The following is a 13,268-nucleotide window of genomic DNA, read 5'->3' as shown; positions in this document are numbered from 1 at the left end:
TATGAGGGAAGCCCTCACAGGATTACTGTGAAGGTTAAATGAGATAGTGTGTGGAGCTCCTGGTTTGTAGCAGGTGCTCTGTTAGTCCCCCTGTCCTCCCCTTCCATATTTGTATTAACTACTGTGGTACCTGCCCCAAGCTACTTGCCTGGGCCAAGGAGCTCATGTTCTGGAGAAGCCAGGGCGGAAGATGCTTAGGAAACCCAGAGATTGGCCTATGGGGAGGCAGGCTGCAGTGCACACTTGGAACAAGAGGATGCAAAGTCAGATCCGTATGGGGAACAGAGTGCCCTTCTGAAGGGAGCAGCAGCGGGTGGGGCTGCCACGAAGGATGGAGACGACCCCTTAAGATGGGAATGTGGGGAGAGGGTTCCTGGTTAGGGGTCTGCGTGAAGGGCTCCTGGTAGAGGGGTCCTCATGAACAAAAGGTAGGAGGTGGCAAGGTCAGGGTATGTAAAAGGTGGGAGGAGACCTGTTCCATGGAAGGCCTGAGCAGGGACTGAGAGGAGATAGGCTGACAAGACGAGTTTAGGTGCAGACCCGCATGAAGAGCCTCTGGGTTCCGTGAGCTGTGGCCGACTGCTCAGTGACTCTGTCCACACCATCAGGTCTGAGTGAGAAGTGGGTTGATGTGGCATCATAGGCAGGAGGGCGGGCTGTGGGCAGAAGTTCAGGGTGCGGTAAGTGGGGATGGAGGGCAAGATTGGTTGAGGAGAAGCGCAGAGGGAGGTTTTGACTTTTGCCCCCACATTCTTGGCTTGGTGGACAAGGAGAATACATCAGAAAAGAATGGCTACCTTCTCTCTCCACAGTTACCTTCACCATTCACTCCAAGATTGAGGCTGAGCCCCAGAGAACAGTTAAGTCCTGGAGATGCCTGTGGTAGCTTTTACTTAGACCCACGGTGGTCTGAGGAGAGCTGGTTGCCCTGTTTGTCAGTTCAGAAGGGGTGTGGGGCCAGAACTGAGTGGAGGCTCAGCCTGGCTCTGCACGAAGCACTTTCGAAACCCGCGGTAGTCCTCCCAAGAGCCCAGGCGGTCCCAAAGGCACACACAGGTAAGTAGGGCCGGGCCTCATCGCTTCCAGTGCCAGCCTAGGACAGCGGCCTGGAAACAAGTGAAATCGGTCAGTCGTGTCCGACTCTTTGGGGACCCATGAACTGTAGCCCGACAGGCTCCTCTGCCCATGGGATTCTCCAGGCAAGAATACTGGAGTGGGTTGTCATTCCCTTCTCCAGGGGATCTTCCCAACCCAAGGATTGAACCCAGGTCTCCCACACTGCAGGCGGGCTCTTTACCCTCTGAGCCACCAGAAGCGGCCTGGAAACCAGAGAAGCGCCCGGGTTACAGGGCTGGTGCGAGCCTGGGCGCGGATATGCCCAGCTACAGGTTTTGACTCCTCACCCAGCCCACACTGCCTCCGGCCTGGGTCATCAGGCTGGGTGGGCCGGGCCCGCGCCAAGGCCCTGCGCCCGTGAGCAGCGGGAGAGATTCCGGCCTTCTTCCCCACGCCCGCGACCCGTCCCCGGCTTTTTTCCAACCACCTCCTCCCGCGAGACAGTGGAGGTGGGGCCTGGCTCCAGCCGAACCTGTCCCGGTCCAGGGACCCTCTGCCCGGGTCTCTGACCCGAGCGCCGCGGCCCAGACCCGGACCAATCGGATGAGGAGGCGGGAGCCCCAGGCTCGGGCGGGAGCCGGCAATGGGCGGAACCCAAGGGTTCTCGGCCCTACTGATTGGCCGCGGCCGCAGAGCTGTCTCTCTAGGATTGAGCCTTTTCCTCTCGGGGGGGCGGGACCGCGCGCCACTTTCACCAATAGTGTGCCGAGAATCCGCCTCCCACAGGAACATTTCCGGCCGTATTCCTCGAGCCTCGCCGTCCGAGCAGCGGCTCCGGACGCCCGGCCCTGGCTTTCTCGAATCACTTCCGGGTGATACTTCAAGACAACGAGCCGCGATTGGGCGACCGTGGAAGAGACACTTCCGGTGCCCAGGCCCTTGGGTTCTTTGGAGCAGTAAGATGGCGCCCCGCGCGGCCCGTGTGTGGTCCCGCTGGTGGCTGCTGTTGCTGCCCTTGCTTGGCCTGGCCGGCGCCAGCGGTCCTCGCACCTTGGTACTGCTGGACAACCTCAACCTCCGGGAGACCCATTCGCTTTTCTTCCGGAGCCTGAAGGGTGAGCCTGGGGCCCGAGGGGGTGGTAAGGTCCCTGAGCCCCGAGACGCCGACACCTCTCCCTCCCACCCGAGCTGGCCTTCCAGGTCCGACCTGCCGCCAGGGGGCTGGTTGGGGGACGGGGGCAGGACGGTCACGGTCTCTGCAGTGGTGGTTTCTCTTTGCCTCCTATCTGCCTCAGCTCCCTCGTTCTCTTTTTCCAGATCGTGGCTTTGTACTCACATTCAAGACCGCAGATGATCCCAGCCTGTCCCTCATTAAGTACGGGGAATTTCTCTATGACAATCTCATCATCTTCTCCCCTTCGGTAGAAGGTAAGAGCTGCCGGTCGCTCCCAGGACTCTGATTTATCAGCTTTCTTCAGGATCTTGGGCATGTCCTGGGATGGAGTGGGTCGCCAGCCCTCGGCGCTGCTGCTCCCAGAGAAGAGGAAAAGGCTAACGCTCAGTTGGTAAAGAATCTGCCTGCAATGCAGGAGACCCCGGTTCGGTTCCTCCGTTAGGAGGATATGCTGGAGAAGGGATAGGCTACCCGTTTCAGTATTCTTGGGCTTCACTTGTGGCTGAACTGGTAAAGAATCCACCTGCAATGCGGGAGACCTGCGTTGGGAAGATTCTCTGGAGAAGGGAAAGGCTACCCACTCCAGTATTCTGACCTGGAGAATTCCATGGACTCTGTAGTCCGTGGAGTCGCAAAGAGTCGGACACGATTGAGTGACTGTCAGTTCACCTCACTTCACTCTGGGCTTAGGAGAGAATATGTCCTTACCAGAAGACAGAGCTGAGGACTGTGGGATCAGGTGTTGTTGCAGACGTTAGAACTCCTGGCTCTGCTACTCTGAGAAGGGGTTTTCTCCGTTAAAGGGCCTGATAAGAAAGACAGACATTCCTTCACTCTCTGATTGGGTTTGCCTGTGTGGAACAAGAAAATGGCTGTGCTCTAAGCTTGATTTTCTGTAAAGGGGCATTGGTGGTAGTTGATCCTGAGAATTCAGATGGAGTCACAGTTAGACTGAAAAGACCCTTTAGTGATTACCTAGTCCAAACTATTTGAGGCTGGATGGATATGTCCAGGGCTTAGCAGAAGACTAGTTGTTGAGCCAAATGAACATCTTCACTAGATTTTCCAGTTGATGTTCCTGTGACAGCTTACTGTTTTAGGAGGCAACTCCTAAAATAGGCTGCCACTGTACAACTCTCTTAAGAAGATCATGTATTAAACTGAACTTGTCTTCCACTTCCTGCTTTGTTTATTTGGGGCAAGGAGGAAAAGGGTTTCTGATACTCCCCAGGGCCTAAGAGAATAGGTCTAATGCTTATTTTGCTTACAGGCGTAGCCTTCGCATAATCAGGTCCTGAATTATTCAGTTGTTTCTTCTCCAGACTAAATAACCCCAGTTCCTTTGGTTGTTTCCCTTTTTGTTGTGCTTTTTCGGTGAGCATCCTAGTCATTCTTTAGTGGCTTCAGTTTATCTTTTTCTCGGAGGACACAAGTTGTCCCTGTCCGGGGTGAGTCAGGACTGCCATCTCTCTGTTCAGCTTATGAAGCTTAGGAAGGCTGTCACTTCACTGGCATCGACTTTCTTCTCTGTGGTTCATGTGAGATTGGGATCTGCCAAGCCCCTGATGCATTTTCCCTAGGTTCGCAGTACTTGGTGAGGTGCTCCCAACTCTCCTGTAACATGTGCCTTTGGAATTAGCTTTTCAGAGGCAAGTTCAGTTGTGCATTAAAATCTTCAAGTTGGCTGGGCAGGCGAATGATGGCTGTCGCTGGTTAAATGGTGTTTGCTGGACTGCTGCTGTGTTGGAACTCTGAAAGCAGTACTGAATAGGGACAGGCTGCCCTTCAGGACTCTCTCAGCCTGTCTGTGAGGAAAGATAAACAAGGACTTGAGATGAGCTACCAGACCACATGTTGGAATGTCCCAGATGGAGGGGAGGGACTGTCTGAGTTGGGCTTTGAAGGGTCACTGAGAGGGAGGGAAGTGGTAGGTGGGCTGAGGAGGCTGAGGTAGGCTGCTGTCAGTGGGAGAAGGGGCAGAGCCCAAGATACTGCTTCAGAAATCGGATTCATTTCTGTCCCCACTTTGTGATCTTTACCACTTTCCATATTTGTGCCAGTAATGTTTTTCTTCAAATTGACCTGCTTAGAAAAAAAGAAAAAAACATAACCCAGTTTAAAAGAAAACTGGTAACGAACCTATTGTCACCACTGAAAATGGAAAGCCAGTACTGGACTATCATTTGCTTTCTGAAGAGGAAAATATAACAGTGAGCGCAGCGCTGTCAAGTTCTAGCTGATTCTTGAACTGCTGAAGGCTTTGGACCTGAGGCTTCCTCTGAAAAGGGGAGATGAGCTGGTTGAGAGAGGTGTTAAGGCCAGTGTTGAACTGTGCCCATTCTCTGATGGAGGAAGCAGGGAAACGAAATGGAATAGTGTCTCTGAGATTCGGTGTTATTTGAAGCCCTGCCTGGCATCTCTGTGGTGAACTTTCCTGCCTCTTGCAAGGTGGGGACCATTCTTGTAAGAAACCCTCTCAGACACCCCTAGGGAGAAGGCTAGCATGTTCTGGAGGTCAGGGGTGTTCAGGATAAGTGGTGGTCCCCAGTCTGAGGGCCCTTCTGCGGTACTGTGAGCACTAGGCCCTCTCAGGTGTGAGGACACGGGCCTGGCTTCCTCCTCCACGTATCGGCGGGTTCCTTGCTCTTCTGGGATCTGGAAGCTCTGAAGGCACATGCAGTAATGACTACACGAGAAGGATCCTTACCATGTCCTCTGTGCCCGGGAAACGCTGGGTCCTTGTTTTATAGATGGGGAAGTGGGCTCAGAAAGGTGAAGGGGTTGCCTGGATTTGTTGTTCTTCAGTCACTCAGGCGTGTCTGACTCTCTGTGACCCCATGGCCTGTAGCACACCAGGCTTCCCTGTCCATCGCCACCTCCTGGAGTTTACTCAAACTCATGTCCATCAAGTTGGTGATGGTAATGATGGCAGAGAAGTCATCCCCTTCTCCTCTGCCTTCACTCTTTCCCAGCATCAGGGCCTTTTCCAGTGAGTTGGCTTTTCACATCAGGTGACCAGAGTATTGGAGCTTCAGCTTCAGCATCAGTCCTTCTGATGAATATTCAGGATTGATTTAAGATCGACTGGTTTGATCTCCTTGCAGTCCAAGGGACTCTCAAGAGTTTTCTCCAACACCACAGTTCAAAAACATCAATTCTTTAGCGCCCAGCCGCCTTTATGGTCCAACTCTAAGATCTGTACATGACTAATGGAAAAAGCATAGTTTTGACTGAGCGGACCTTTGTTGACGAAGTGATGTCTCTGCTTTTTAACATGCTGTCTAGGTTTGTCATACCTTTTCTCCCAAGGAGAAAGTGTCTTTTAATTGCAGGGATGCAGTTACCATCTGCAGTGGTTTTGGAGCCCAAAAAAATAAAGTCTGTCACTGTTTCCATTGTTTCCCCATCTATCTGCCATGAAGTGACGGTACCAGATGCCACAATCAAGAGTTTTTTGAATGTTGAGTTTTAAGCCAACTTTTTCACTCTCCTCTTTCACTTTCATCAAGAGGCTCTTTAGTTCCTCTTCGCATTCTGCCATAACGGTGATGTCATCTGCATATCTGAGGTTATTGATATTGATACCACCTTGTGCTTCATCCAGCCTGACATTTCTCATGATATACTCTGCACAGAAGTTAAATAAGCAGGGTGACAGTACACAGCCTTGACGTAGTCCTCTCCTGATTTGGACCAGTCTGGTATTCCCATCTCTTTAAGAGTTTTCCATAGTTTGTGGTGATCCACAGTCTTAGGCTTTAGCATAGTCAATGAAACAGAGGTAGATTTTTTTCTGGAATTTGCTTTTTCTGTTATCCAACAGATGTTGGCAATTTGATCTCTGGTTCCTCTGCCTTTTCTTAATCCAGCTTGAACATTTGGAAGGTCTCAGTTTGTGTACTGTTGAAGTCTAGCTTGGGGAATTTTGAGCATTACTTTACTAGCGTGTGAAATGAGTGCAATTGTGCAGTAGTTTGAGCATTCTTTGGCATTGCCTTTCTTTGGGATTGGAATGAAAACTGACCTTCTCCAGTCCTGTGGCCACTGCTGAGTTTTCCAAATTTGCTGGCATATTGAGTGTGGCACTTTAACAGCATCGTCTTTTAGGATTTGAAATAGCTCAACTGGAATTCTATCACCTCCACTAGCTTTGTTCATAGCGATGATTCCTAAGGCCCAGTTGACTTCACATTCCAGGATGTCTGGCTCTAGGTGAGTGGTTATCTGAGTGATGAAGAACTTTTTTGTATAGTTTTGTATAACCACATTCGTGGTTATATGAGTCATGAAGATCTTTTTTGTATAGTTTTTCCGTGTATTCTTGCCACCTCTTTTTAATATCTTCTGTTTCTGTTAGGTCCATACCGTTTTTGGCCTTTATTGTGCCCATCTTTGCATGAAAAGTTCCCTTGTTGTTTCTTATTTTCTTGAAGAGATCTATAGTCTCCATTCTATTGTTTCCTCTATTTCTTTGCATTGATCACTGAGGAAGGCTTTCTTATCTCTCCTTGCTGTTCTTTGGAGCTCTGCATTCAAATGGGTTTATCTTTCCTTTTCTCCTTGGACTTTTACTTATCTTCTTTCTCAGCTACTTGTAAGGCCTCCTTAGACAACCATTTTGCCTTTTTGCATTTCTTTTTCTTGGGGATGGTTTTATCATCGCCTTCTGTACAGTGTTATGAACCTCCATCCATAGTTCTTCAGGCACTCTATCTATTAGAGCTAATCCCTTGAATCTGTTTGTCACTTCCACTGTGTAAGTGTAAGGGATTTTCTTTAGGTCATATCTGAATGGTGTAGTGGTTTTCCCTACTTTCTTTAATTTAGGTCTGAATTTTGCAATAAATAGTTCATGATCTGAGTCAGAGTCAGCTCCCGGTCTTGTTTTTGCTCACTGTGTAGAGCTTTTCCAACTTCGGCTGCAAAAAATATAAATTAGTCTGATTTCGGTATTGACCATCTGGTGATGTCCATATGTAGAGTTGTCTCTTGTGCTATTGGAAGAGGGTATTTGCTATGACTACTGCATTCTTTTGGGAAAACTCTGTTAGCCTTTTCCCTGCTTCATATTGTACTCCACGGCCAAACTTGCCTGTTACTCCAAGTATCTCTTGACTTCCTACTTTTGCATTCAGTCCTCTATAATGAAATTATCTTTTTTTGGTTTTAGTTCTAGAAGGTCTTGTAGGTCTTCATAGAATTGTTCAGCTTCTTTGGCATTGGTGGTTGGGGTATAGACTTAAATTACCATGATATTGAATGGTTTGCCTTGGAAGCTAATAGAGATCATTCTATCATTTTTGAGTTTGTACCCTAGTGCTGCATTTCAGACTCTTGTTGACTGTGAGGGCTACTCCACTTCTTCTAAGGGATTCTTGCCCACGGTAGTAGATATAATGGTCATCTGAGTTAAATTCGCCCATTCCTGTCCATTTTAGCTCACTGATTCCTAAAATGTCGATGTTCATTCTTGTCATCCCCTGTTTGATCACTTCCAATTTACCTTGATTCAGGGACCTAACATTCCAGTTCCCATGCAGTATTGTTCTTTACAGCACCACACTTTCCTTTCACCACCAGACCCATCCACAACTGGGTATTGTTTCCACTTTGGCTCAGCCTCTTTATTCCTTCTGGAGCTATTTTTCCACTCTTCTCCAGTGGCATATTGGCCACCTACTGACCTGGGCAGTTCATCTTTCAGTGTCATATCTTTTTGCCTTTTCATGCTGTTCACTGGGTTTTCAAGGCATGATCCTGGAGTTAAGCCCAGGTATCTAAGTTTCATTCATACAGATGTGAGAGTTGGACCATAAAGAATGCTGAGGACTGAAGAATTGATGCTTTTGAACTGTGGTGTTGGAGAAGACTCTTGAGAGAGTCCCTTGGACTGCAAGGAGATCCAACCAGTCCATTCTAAAGGAAATCAGTCCTGAGTGTTCATTTGAAGGACTGATGAAGCTGAAACTCCAATCCTTTGGCTACGTGATGCGAAGAGGTGATTCGTTGTAAAAGACCCTGATGCTGGGAAATATTGAAGAAGGGGACGACAGAGGATGAGATGGTTAGACAGTATCACCAACTCAGGGGACATGGATTTGATCTGGGAGGTAGTGGAGGACAGAGGAGCCTGGCGGGCTGCAGTCCACGGGGTCACACAAGAGACTGAGCAACTTAGCACTTGAGCTGCAGCAGCCCCACTCAGTGCCGGTTCTGGATGCTACGGCCTCTCCTGACCCACTGACCAGAAAAGGGTATGATCTTACAGTTACAGGTGCTGAAAGTTCACGTGCCTTTTTGGTGCTCACTTTAAAACAGTATATGAAGTGGTCCTGTTATGACTGCTAGACCTAAATCTGTAGGATTAACGGGAAAAATCTTCTCAGGTTGGGCAGAGGATTGCCCGTGTCACGGGACAGCATCATTCTGAGATTCAGGAGTGCTCCTTCTCAGACGGGCTCACTGAAGGTGAGGTTGATGGACTCTAGAGAACTGCCAGGGGCCTCAGGAGTGGCTAGAGTGAAGATGAAGGTACTGATGTGAAAGGTGCAGGTGATAAGCTGCAAGTTGTTTCATGAAATGGGAGTAAAAAAACGTGACATTTCTGGATGGATAGTTCATGTGTGACTTGAAATGTGTATGACTGACTTGACAGCTGTAATTGGCAGGTGTTTCAGTGTTTCATTTGTACTTCTAAAGGTTTATGAATTTGAGCCATTATTCTTGGATCTTGACACTGAGGAACTGGAAACATCGTCCTATGTCGGGACATGTATGGTAGAGGTCCCTCTTACTTTGGGCCTCCAGAGGGTGCTATTCTCTAATTGGTCATGCCTGGTGTCTGGTGGCTCAGCTGGTTAAGAACCTGCTTGCCAGTGTTCGATCCCTGGGTCGGGAAGATCCCCTGGAGGAGGACATGGCAACCCACTCCAGTATTCCTGCCTGGAGAATCCCATGGACAGGGGAGCCTGGCGGGCTACAGTCCTGGGGTCACAAAGAGTCAGACTCGACTGAAGCAACTTAGCATAGTCTGCGGGTCATCCTCCCCAGCCAGATGTCAGAGAGGTAGTGAGAGGAACCTTCTGGGTCCTGAGTCTGGTGCTTCTTTCAGATTTTGGAGGAAATATCAACGTGGAGACCATCAGTACCTTTATCGACGGTGGAGGCAGTGTCCTGGTAGCTGCCAGCTCAGACATCGGTAAGTCTGACCCGGGAGGTTGTGGTGTTTCCCACCATTTCTCCCGGGAGCTGAGAGCTTTACACTTGGAAGCTGCCAAGGGGGCATTCGTGGTGGGGCGGTGGGGGAGCCCCGCCAGGGACGGAGGGGACTGCAGCGCCCTTCAGTCGCTTCTGTACTCCCGTGACCACAGCCAGGGAGGTGAGAAGCAGGTCCTGTTTTAAGAGCTGGGACCCCTGTTTCTCTTTTCCTTCGTTTTGCTTTTTCCTTTTGTTTCTCTTGTTTTTTTGGCGGCTCTTACAAAGAGAAGGCAAGAGGGAAGATTTAACAGATTTTTGTTTCCTACTTTGGACATTTTCAAACGTACTTAGAAGCAGGGAGAGGGGAGTAGGACCCTGAGCCCCACGTACTTAACCACCAGCTGCGCCAGTGAGCACCGCCGGCAACTCTTGTTTCCTTTCCTCCAGTGTGGGTAGATTTTTAAAACTGTGTTGGGTGGGGCTCTTGGTCATATGATGATGAAGAGGAGAGAAACCTTGTTAGCCCGGCTCATCCAGATGAAGTTTGCCCAAGGTATTTACTTTGCTTCAAAGCAAGTTTTTGTGCAGAACCAAGATCACTGTGTACTTGAGGCGAGGGGTCAGGTGGTGGTGGTTTATTAGTTCAGATTCTGACTCCCGCAGGCAGAACACCATGCTGTTGCTCAGGGGTCGTGGGGCTGCGCCCGGCTTGGTGAGGCTGCGGGGCCCGGGGGTGACTGGTAGAGTGAGTCGTGAGGATGCCGGCAGGAGGGACACTGCCCGCCCCAGGGTCCCGGCTTCAGGGCTCAGTCAGGCATCTGTCGGGTCTTTGCAGGCGACCCTCTCCGAGAGCTGGGCAGTGAGTGTGGGATTGAGTTCGACGAGGAGAAAACAGCTGTTATCGACCATCACAACTATGACGTCTCAGACCTTGGCCAGGTAACCAGCTCAGCCTCGAAACCAGGAGGGGGTTGGGAGGCGCCCTCCCGCCTGAGGAACCGTCTCCTGATTTGATATTCCTCTGCTCGGGCAGCACACGCTCATCGTGGCCGACACGGAGAACTTGCTGAAGGCCCCCACCATCGTTGGGAAATCATCTCTGAATCCCATCCTCTTTCGGGGTGTGGGGTGAGTGAGCAGGAGGGGCCAGCAGAAGCCTGGGGAAAGGAGGAGTCACTTTTGTCTGGAGGCTTTCCTTCCCTTGGAGCACGTGGGTGAGATTAAATGTGACACTGAGTCAGACTCCATCGTCACAGCAAGAGGAGGGCTCGGGGTTTGGCTTTTAGGAAGTGTGATGAACTCCTGTGAAGAAGTGGCTCCTGGGGGACCCTGGTCCTTTGGGGTCAGAGTTGGGCGATTCTCCTTTCCTTCTCCAGGATGGTGGCCGACCCTGACAATCCTTTGGTGCTGGACATCCTGACAGGTTCTTCCACCTCTTACTCCTTCTTCCCGGATAAACCCATCACCCAGGTGAGGGCCTCTGCAGCCTTGAGGCCTCCGGCTCCTGGGCCTGGGGCAGCAGCAGTTTTTATCTGAAAGTGGGCAGCAAGCAGGAAAGCCTTGGCAGTGGGATGAGAAATGGGTGGGCGGGGGTGAGGGCAGCAACAGGGTGGGTCTCAGCCCTCCCGGCCGACGACCTCTTGTTGCTCCAGTACCCGCACGCCGTGGGGAAGAACACCCTTCTCATTGCGGGGCTGCAGGCCCGGAACAACGCCCGGGTCATCTTCAGCGGCTCCCTTGACTTCTTCAGCGACGCCTTCTTCAATTCGGCGGTGCAGAAGGCCACACCTGGCTCCCAGAGGTAGATGCGGGAGATTGGGGGCGCCGAGGGTGGGTCTGTGCCAAGGGGGAGGAAGGAGCCTTTTAGCTAAAAGTGTTGGAGGCTGAGTATCTTCAGATGCTTTTTTGAAGACTTTGTCACTATATTGCTGCTGTTGGCAACCTAGACTGTTCACAGTAGTGATGGCTCATCTGGAGATGTAGTGGTGGTGGTTCAGTCACTAGTCGGATCGACTCTGCAGCTCCGTGGACTGCAGCGCACCAGGCTTCCCGGTCCGTCACCACCTCCTGGAGTTTGCTCAAACTCCTGTCACTGATGTTCCGGTAGCTGTGTGTTTATTGTGTGGGTGACACCCAGAGCAGCGTATCACGCCTGTCGTCCTTTCCTGTGTTCCCCTCAAGCAGGACCCCTAGACATGTGTGGCCTCTAGGCAGAGCCTGGCTGGGTGTGGTCTATCCGGTGCGTGGTGACTGGTTTACCAGGCACCGCTGGAGGGAAGTTGGTCCCCGGCTGCAGCCTCCCCGTTCCCCCTTCTGCAGGTACTCCCAGACCGGCAACTACGAGCTGGCTGTGGCCCTCTCCCGCTGGGTGTTCAAGGAGGAGGGGGTCCTCCGGGTGGGGCCAGTGTCCCATCATCGGGTGGGCGAGACAGCGCCACCCAACGCCTACACCGTCACTGACCTAGTGGTAAGAGCTTGGCGCTGGAGGGCCCCTGGGTTTGGGCCAAGTTGATTCCACTCAAAAGCACGCAACACTCCCGTGCTGGGTCTGAAGCGCCTACACAGGGCTGAATAAGTTCATCTTCACCCTAAGAAGTCAGCTTGGGTGCAGAGAGCCTGGTGTATAAACGCACCCTAACAGGCGGCCTTCTGTGGAGGAGGTGTGCTTTTGCTGTGGGAGCGCAGTGGGGAGGGCTTTGCTGGTTTACTCCGCTGGGAGTAGAATTCACGTTGAGTGGGGTCTGGAGAATCGGTCAGGAAAGGCTCGCGTGGCGACTGTGGAAGCAGGGCCGCTCAGGCGTGCCGGTGCGTTCAGGGAGACGGTTTGCTGCGGGCTCCCGCGGGCAGGTCAGAGGGCTGGGCCAGCTGGGTGCGGCCTCCACTGTCTGGGGTTGGGGGGCCTGCCTGAGCTGTCAGGCTCCTGGGGGGCTCCTGCCCGAGACACGGCGGGATTCAGTGCAGCAGGAGGCGAGGCTGTCCTCCGGTCAGTGGCCACCGGGCTTACCCCGGCTGCTGGTCTCAGGAGTACAGCATCGTCATTGAGCAGCTCTCGGACGGCAAGTGGGTCCCCTTTGATGGCGATGACATTCAGCTGGAGTTTGTCCGCATCGATCCTTTTGTGAGGACCTTCTTGAAGAGGAAAGGTGAGCGCAGCTCTGGCGAGAGACAGCTCTGGAAGCCCATCCCTGCCTCGGGCTGCCTGGGAAGCCCCTCCTGGTTATGGGTCTTGTCTCTTCCCCAGGTGGCAAATACAGCGTCCAGTTCAAGTTGCCTGACGTGTATGGTGTGTTCCAGTTCAAAGTGGATTACAACCGGCTAGGCTACACACACCTGTACTCCTCCACTCAGGTAAGCTGGCGGCTCCCTGCCCGCACCCCGCGCCGCCCCGTGTGGCCGGGGCCCAGCACGCTGCCCTCCGCAGGTGTCGGTGCGGCCGCTGCAGCACACGCAGTACGAGCGCTTCATCCCCTCGGCCTACCCCTACTACGCCAGCGCCTTCTCCATGATGCTGGGGCTCTTCATCTTCAGCGTCGTCTTCCTGCACATGAAGGAGAAGGAGAAGTCCGACTGAGGGGCTGGCGCCCTGCACTCCTGGGAACAGGCGGAGGGTTTTCACAGGATTGGTTTTCCTCCTCCTCTATGGCGGTTTTTTGTTTTGTTTTTTTTAAAGCCACGGACAATGGTACAGCTTTACCTCAGTGGGAGATGGAACATTGAATACCAAGGGGTGGAGGGTTAGGGAATAATTTGTTTTTTCACCTTGAACGCTAAGTGTATTTTTTCATATGTGACATCAACTCTCATTTCTAAAATAAAGAGAAACATGGTCCTCACATTTCAT

The 13,268-nt window shown here is 51.7% G+C and overlaps 1 protein-coding gene across 1 annotated transcript; it reads left to right on the top strand.

The window, feature by feature from the left end:
• The first annotated feature begins 1,981 nt into the window (after positions 1–1,981).
• DDOST (dolichyl-diphosphooligosaccharide--protein glycosyltransferase non-catalytic subunit) lies at positions 1,982–13,262 on the top strand. Its single transcript, XM_065929969.1, has 11 exons — positions 1,982–2,171; positions 2,374–2,484; positions 9,342–9,428; positions 10,263–10,366; positions 10,461–10,555; positions 10,804–10,897; positions 11,080–11,228; positions 11,747–11,894; positions 12,450–12,570; positions 12,669–12,775; positions 12,849–13,262. Exons 1-11 carry the CDS (start codon positions 2,018–2,020, stop codon positions 12,996–12,998), a joined length of 1,320 nt encoding a protein of 439 aa, XP_065786041.1. The 5' UTR covers positions 1,982–2,017; the 3' UTR covers positions 12,999–13,262.
• Positions 13,263–13,268: the final 6 nt, after the last annotated feature.

This window comes from Muntiacus reevesi, chromosome 3 (genome assembly GCF_963930625.1).
Source record: "Muntiacus reevesi chromosome 3, mMunRee1.1, whole genome shotgun sequence".
Taxonomy (NCBI): Eukaryota; Metazoa; Chordata; class Mammalia; order Artiodactyla; family Cervidae; genus Muntiacus; species Muntiacus reevesi.
Note: the sequence above shows the minus strand (reverse complement) of the source record. Positions and strands in the feature narration are given on the sequence as shown.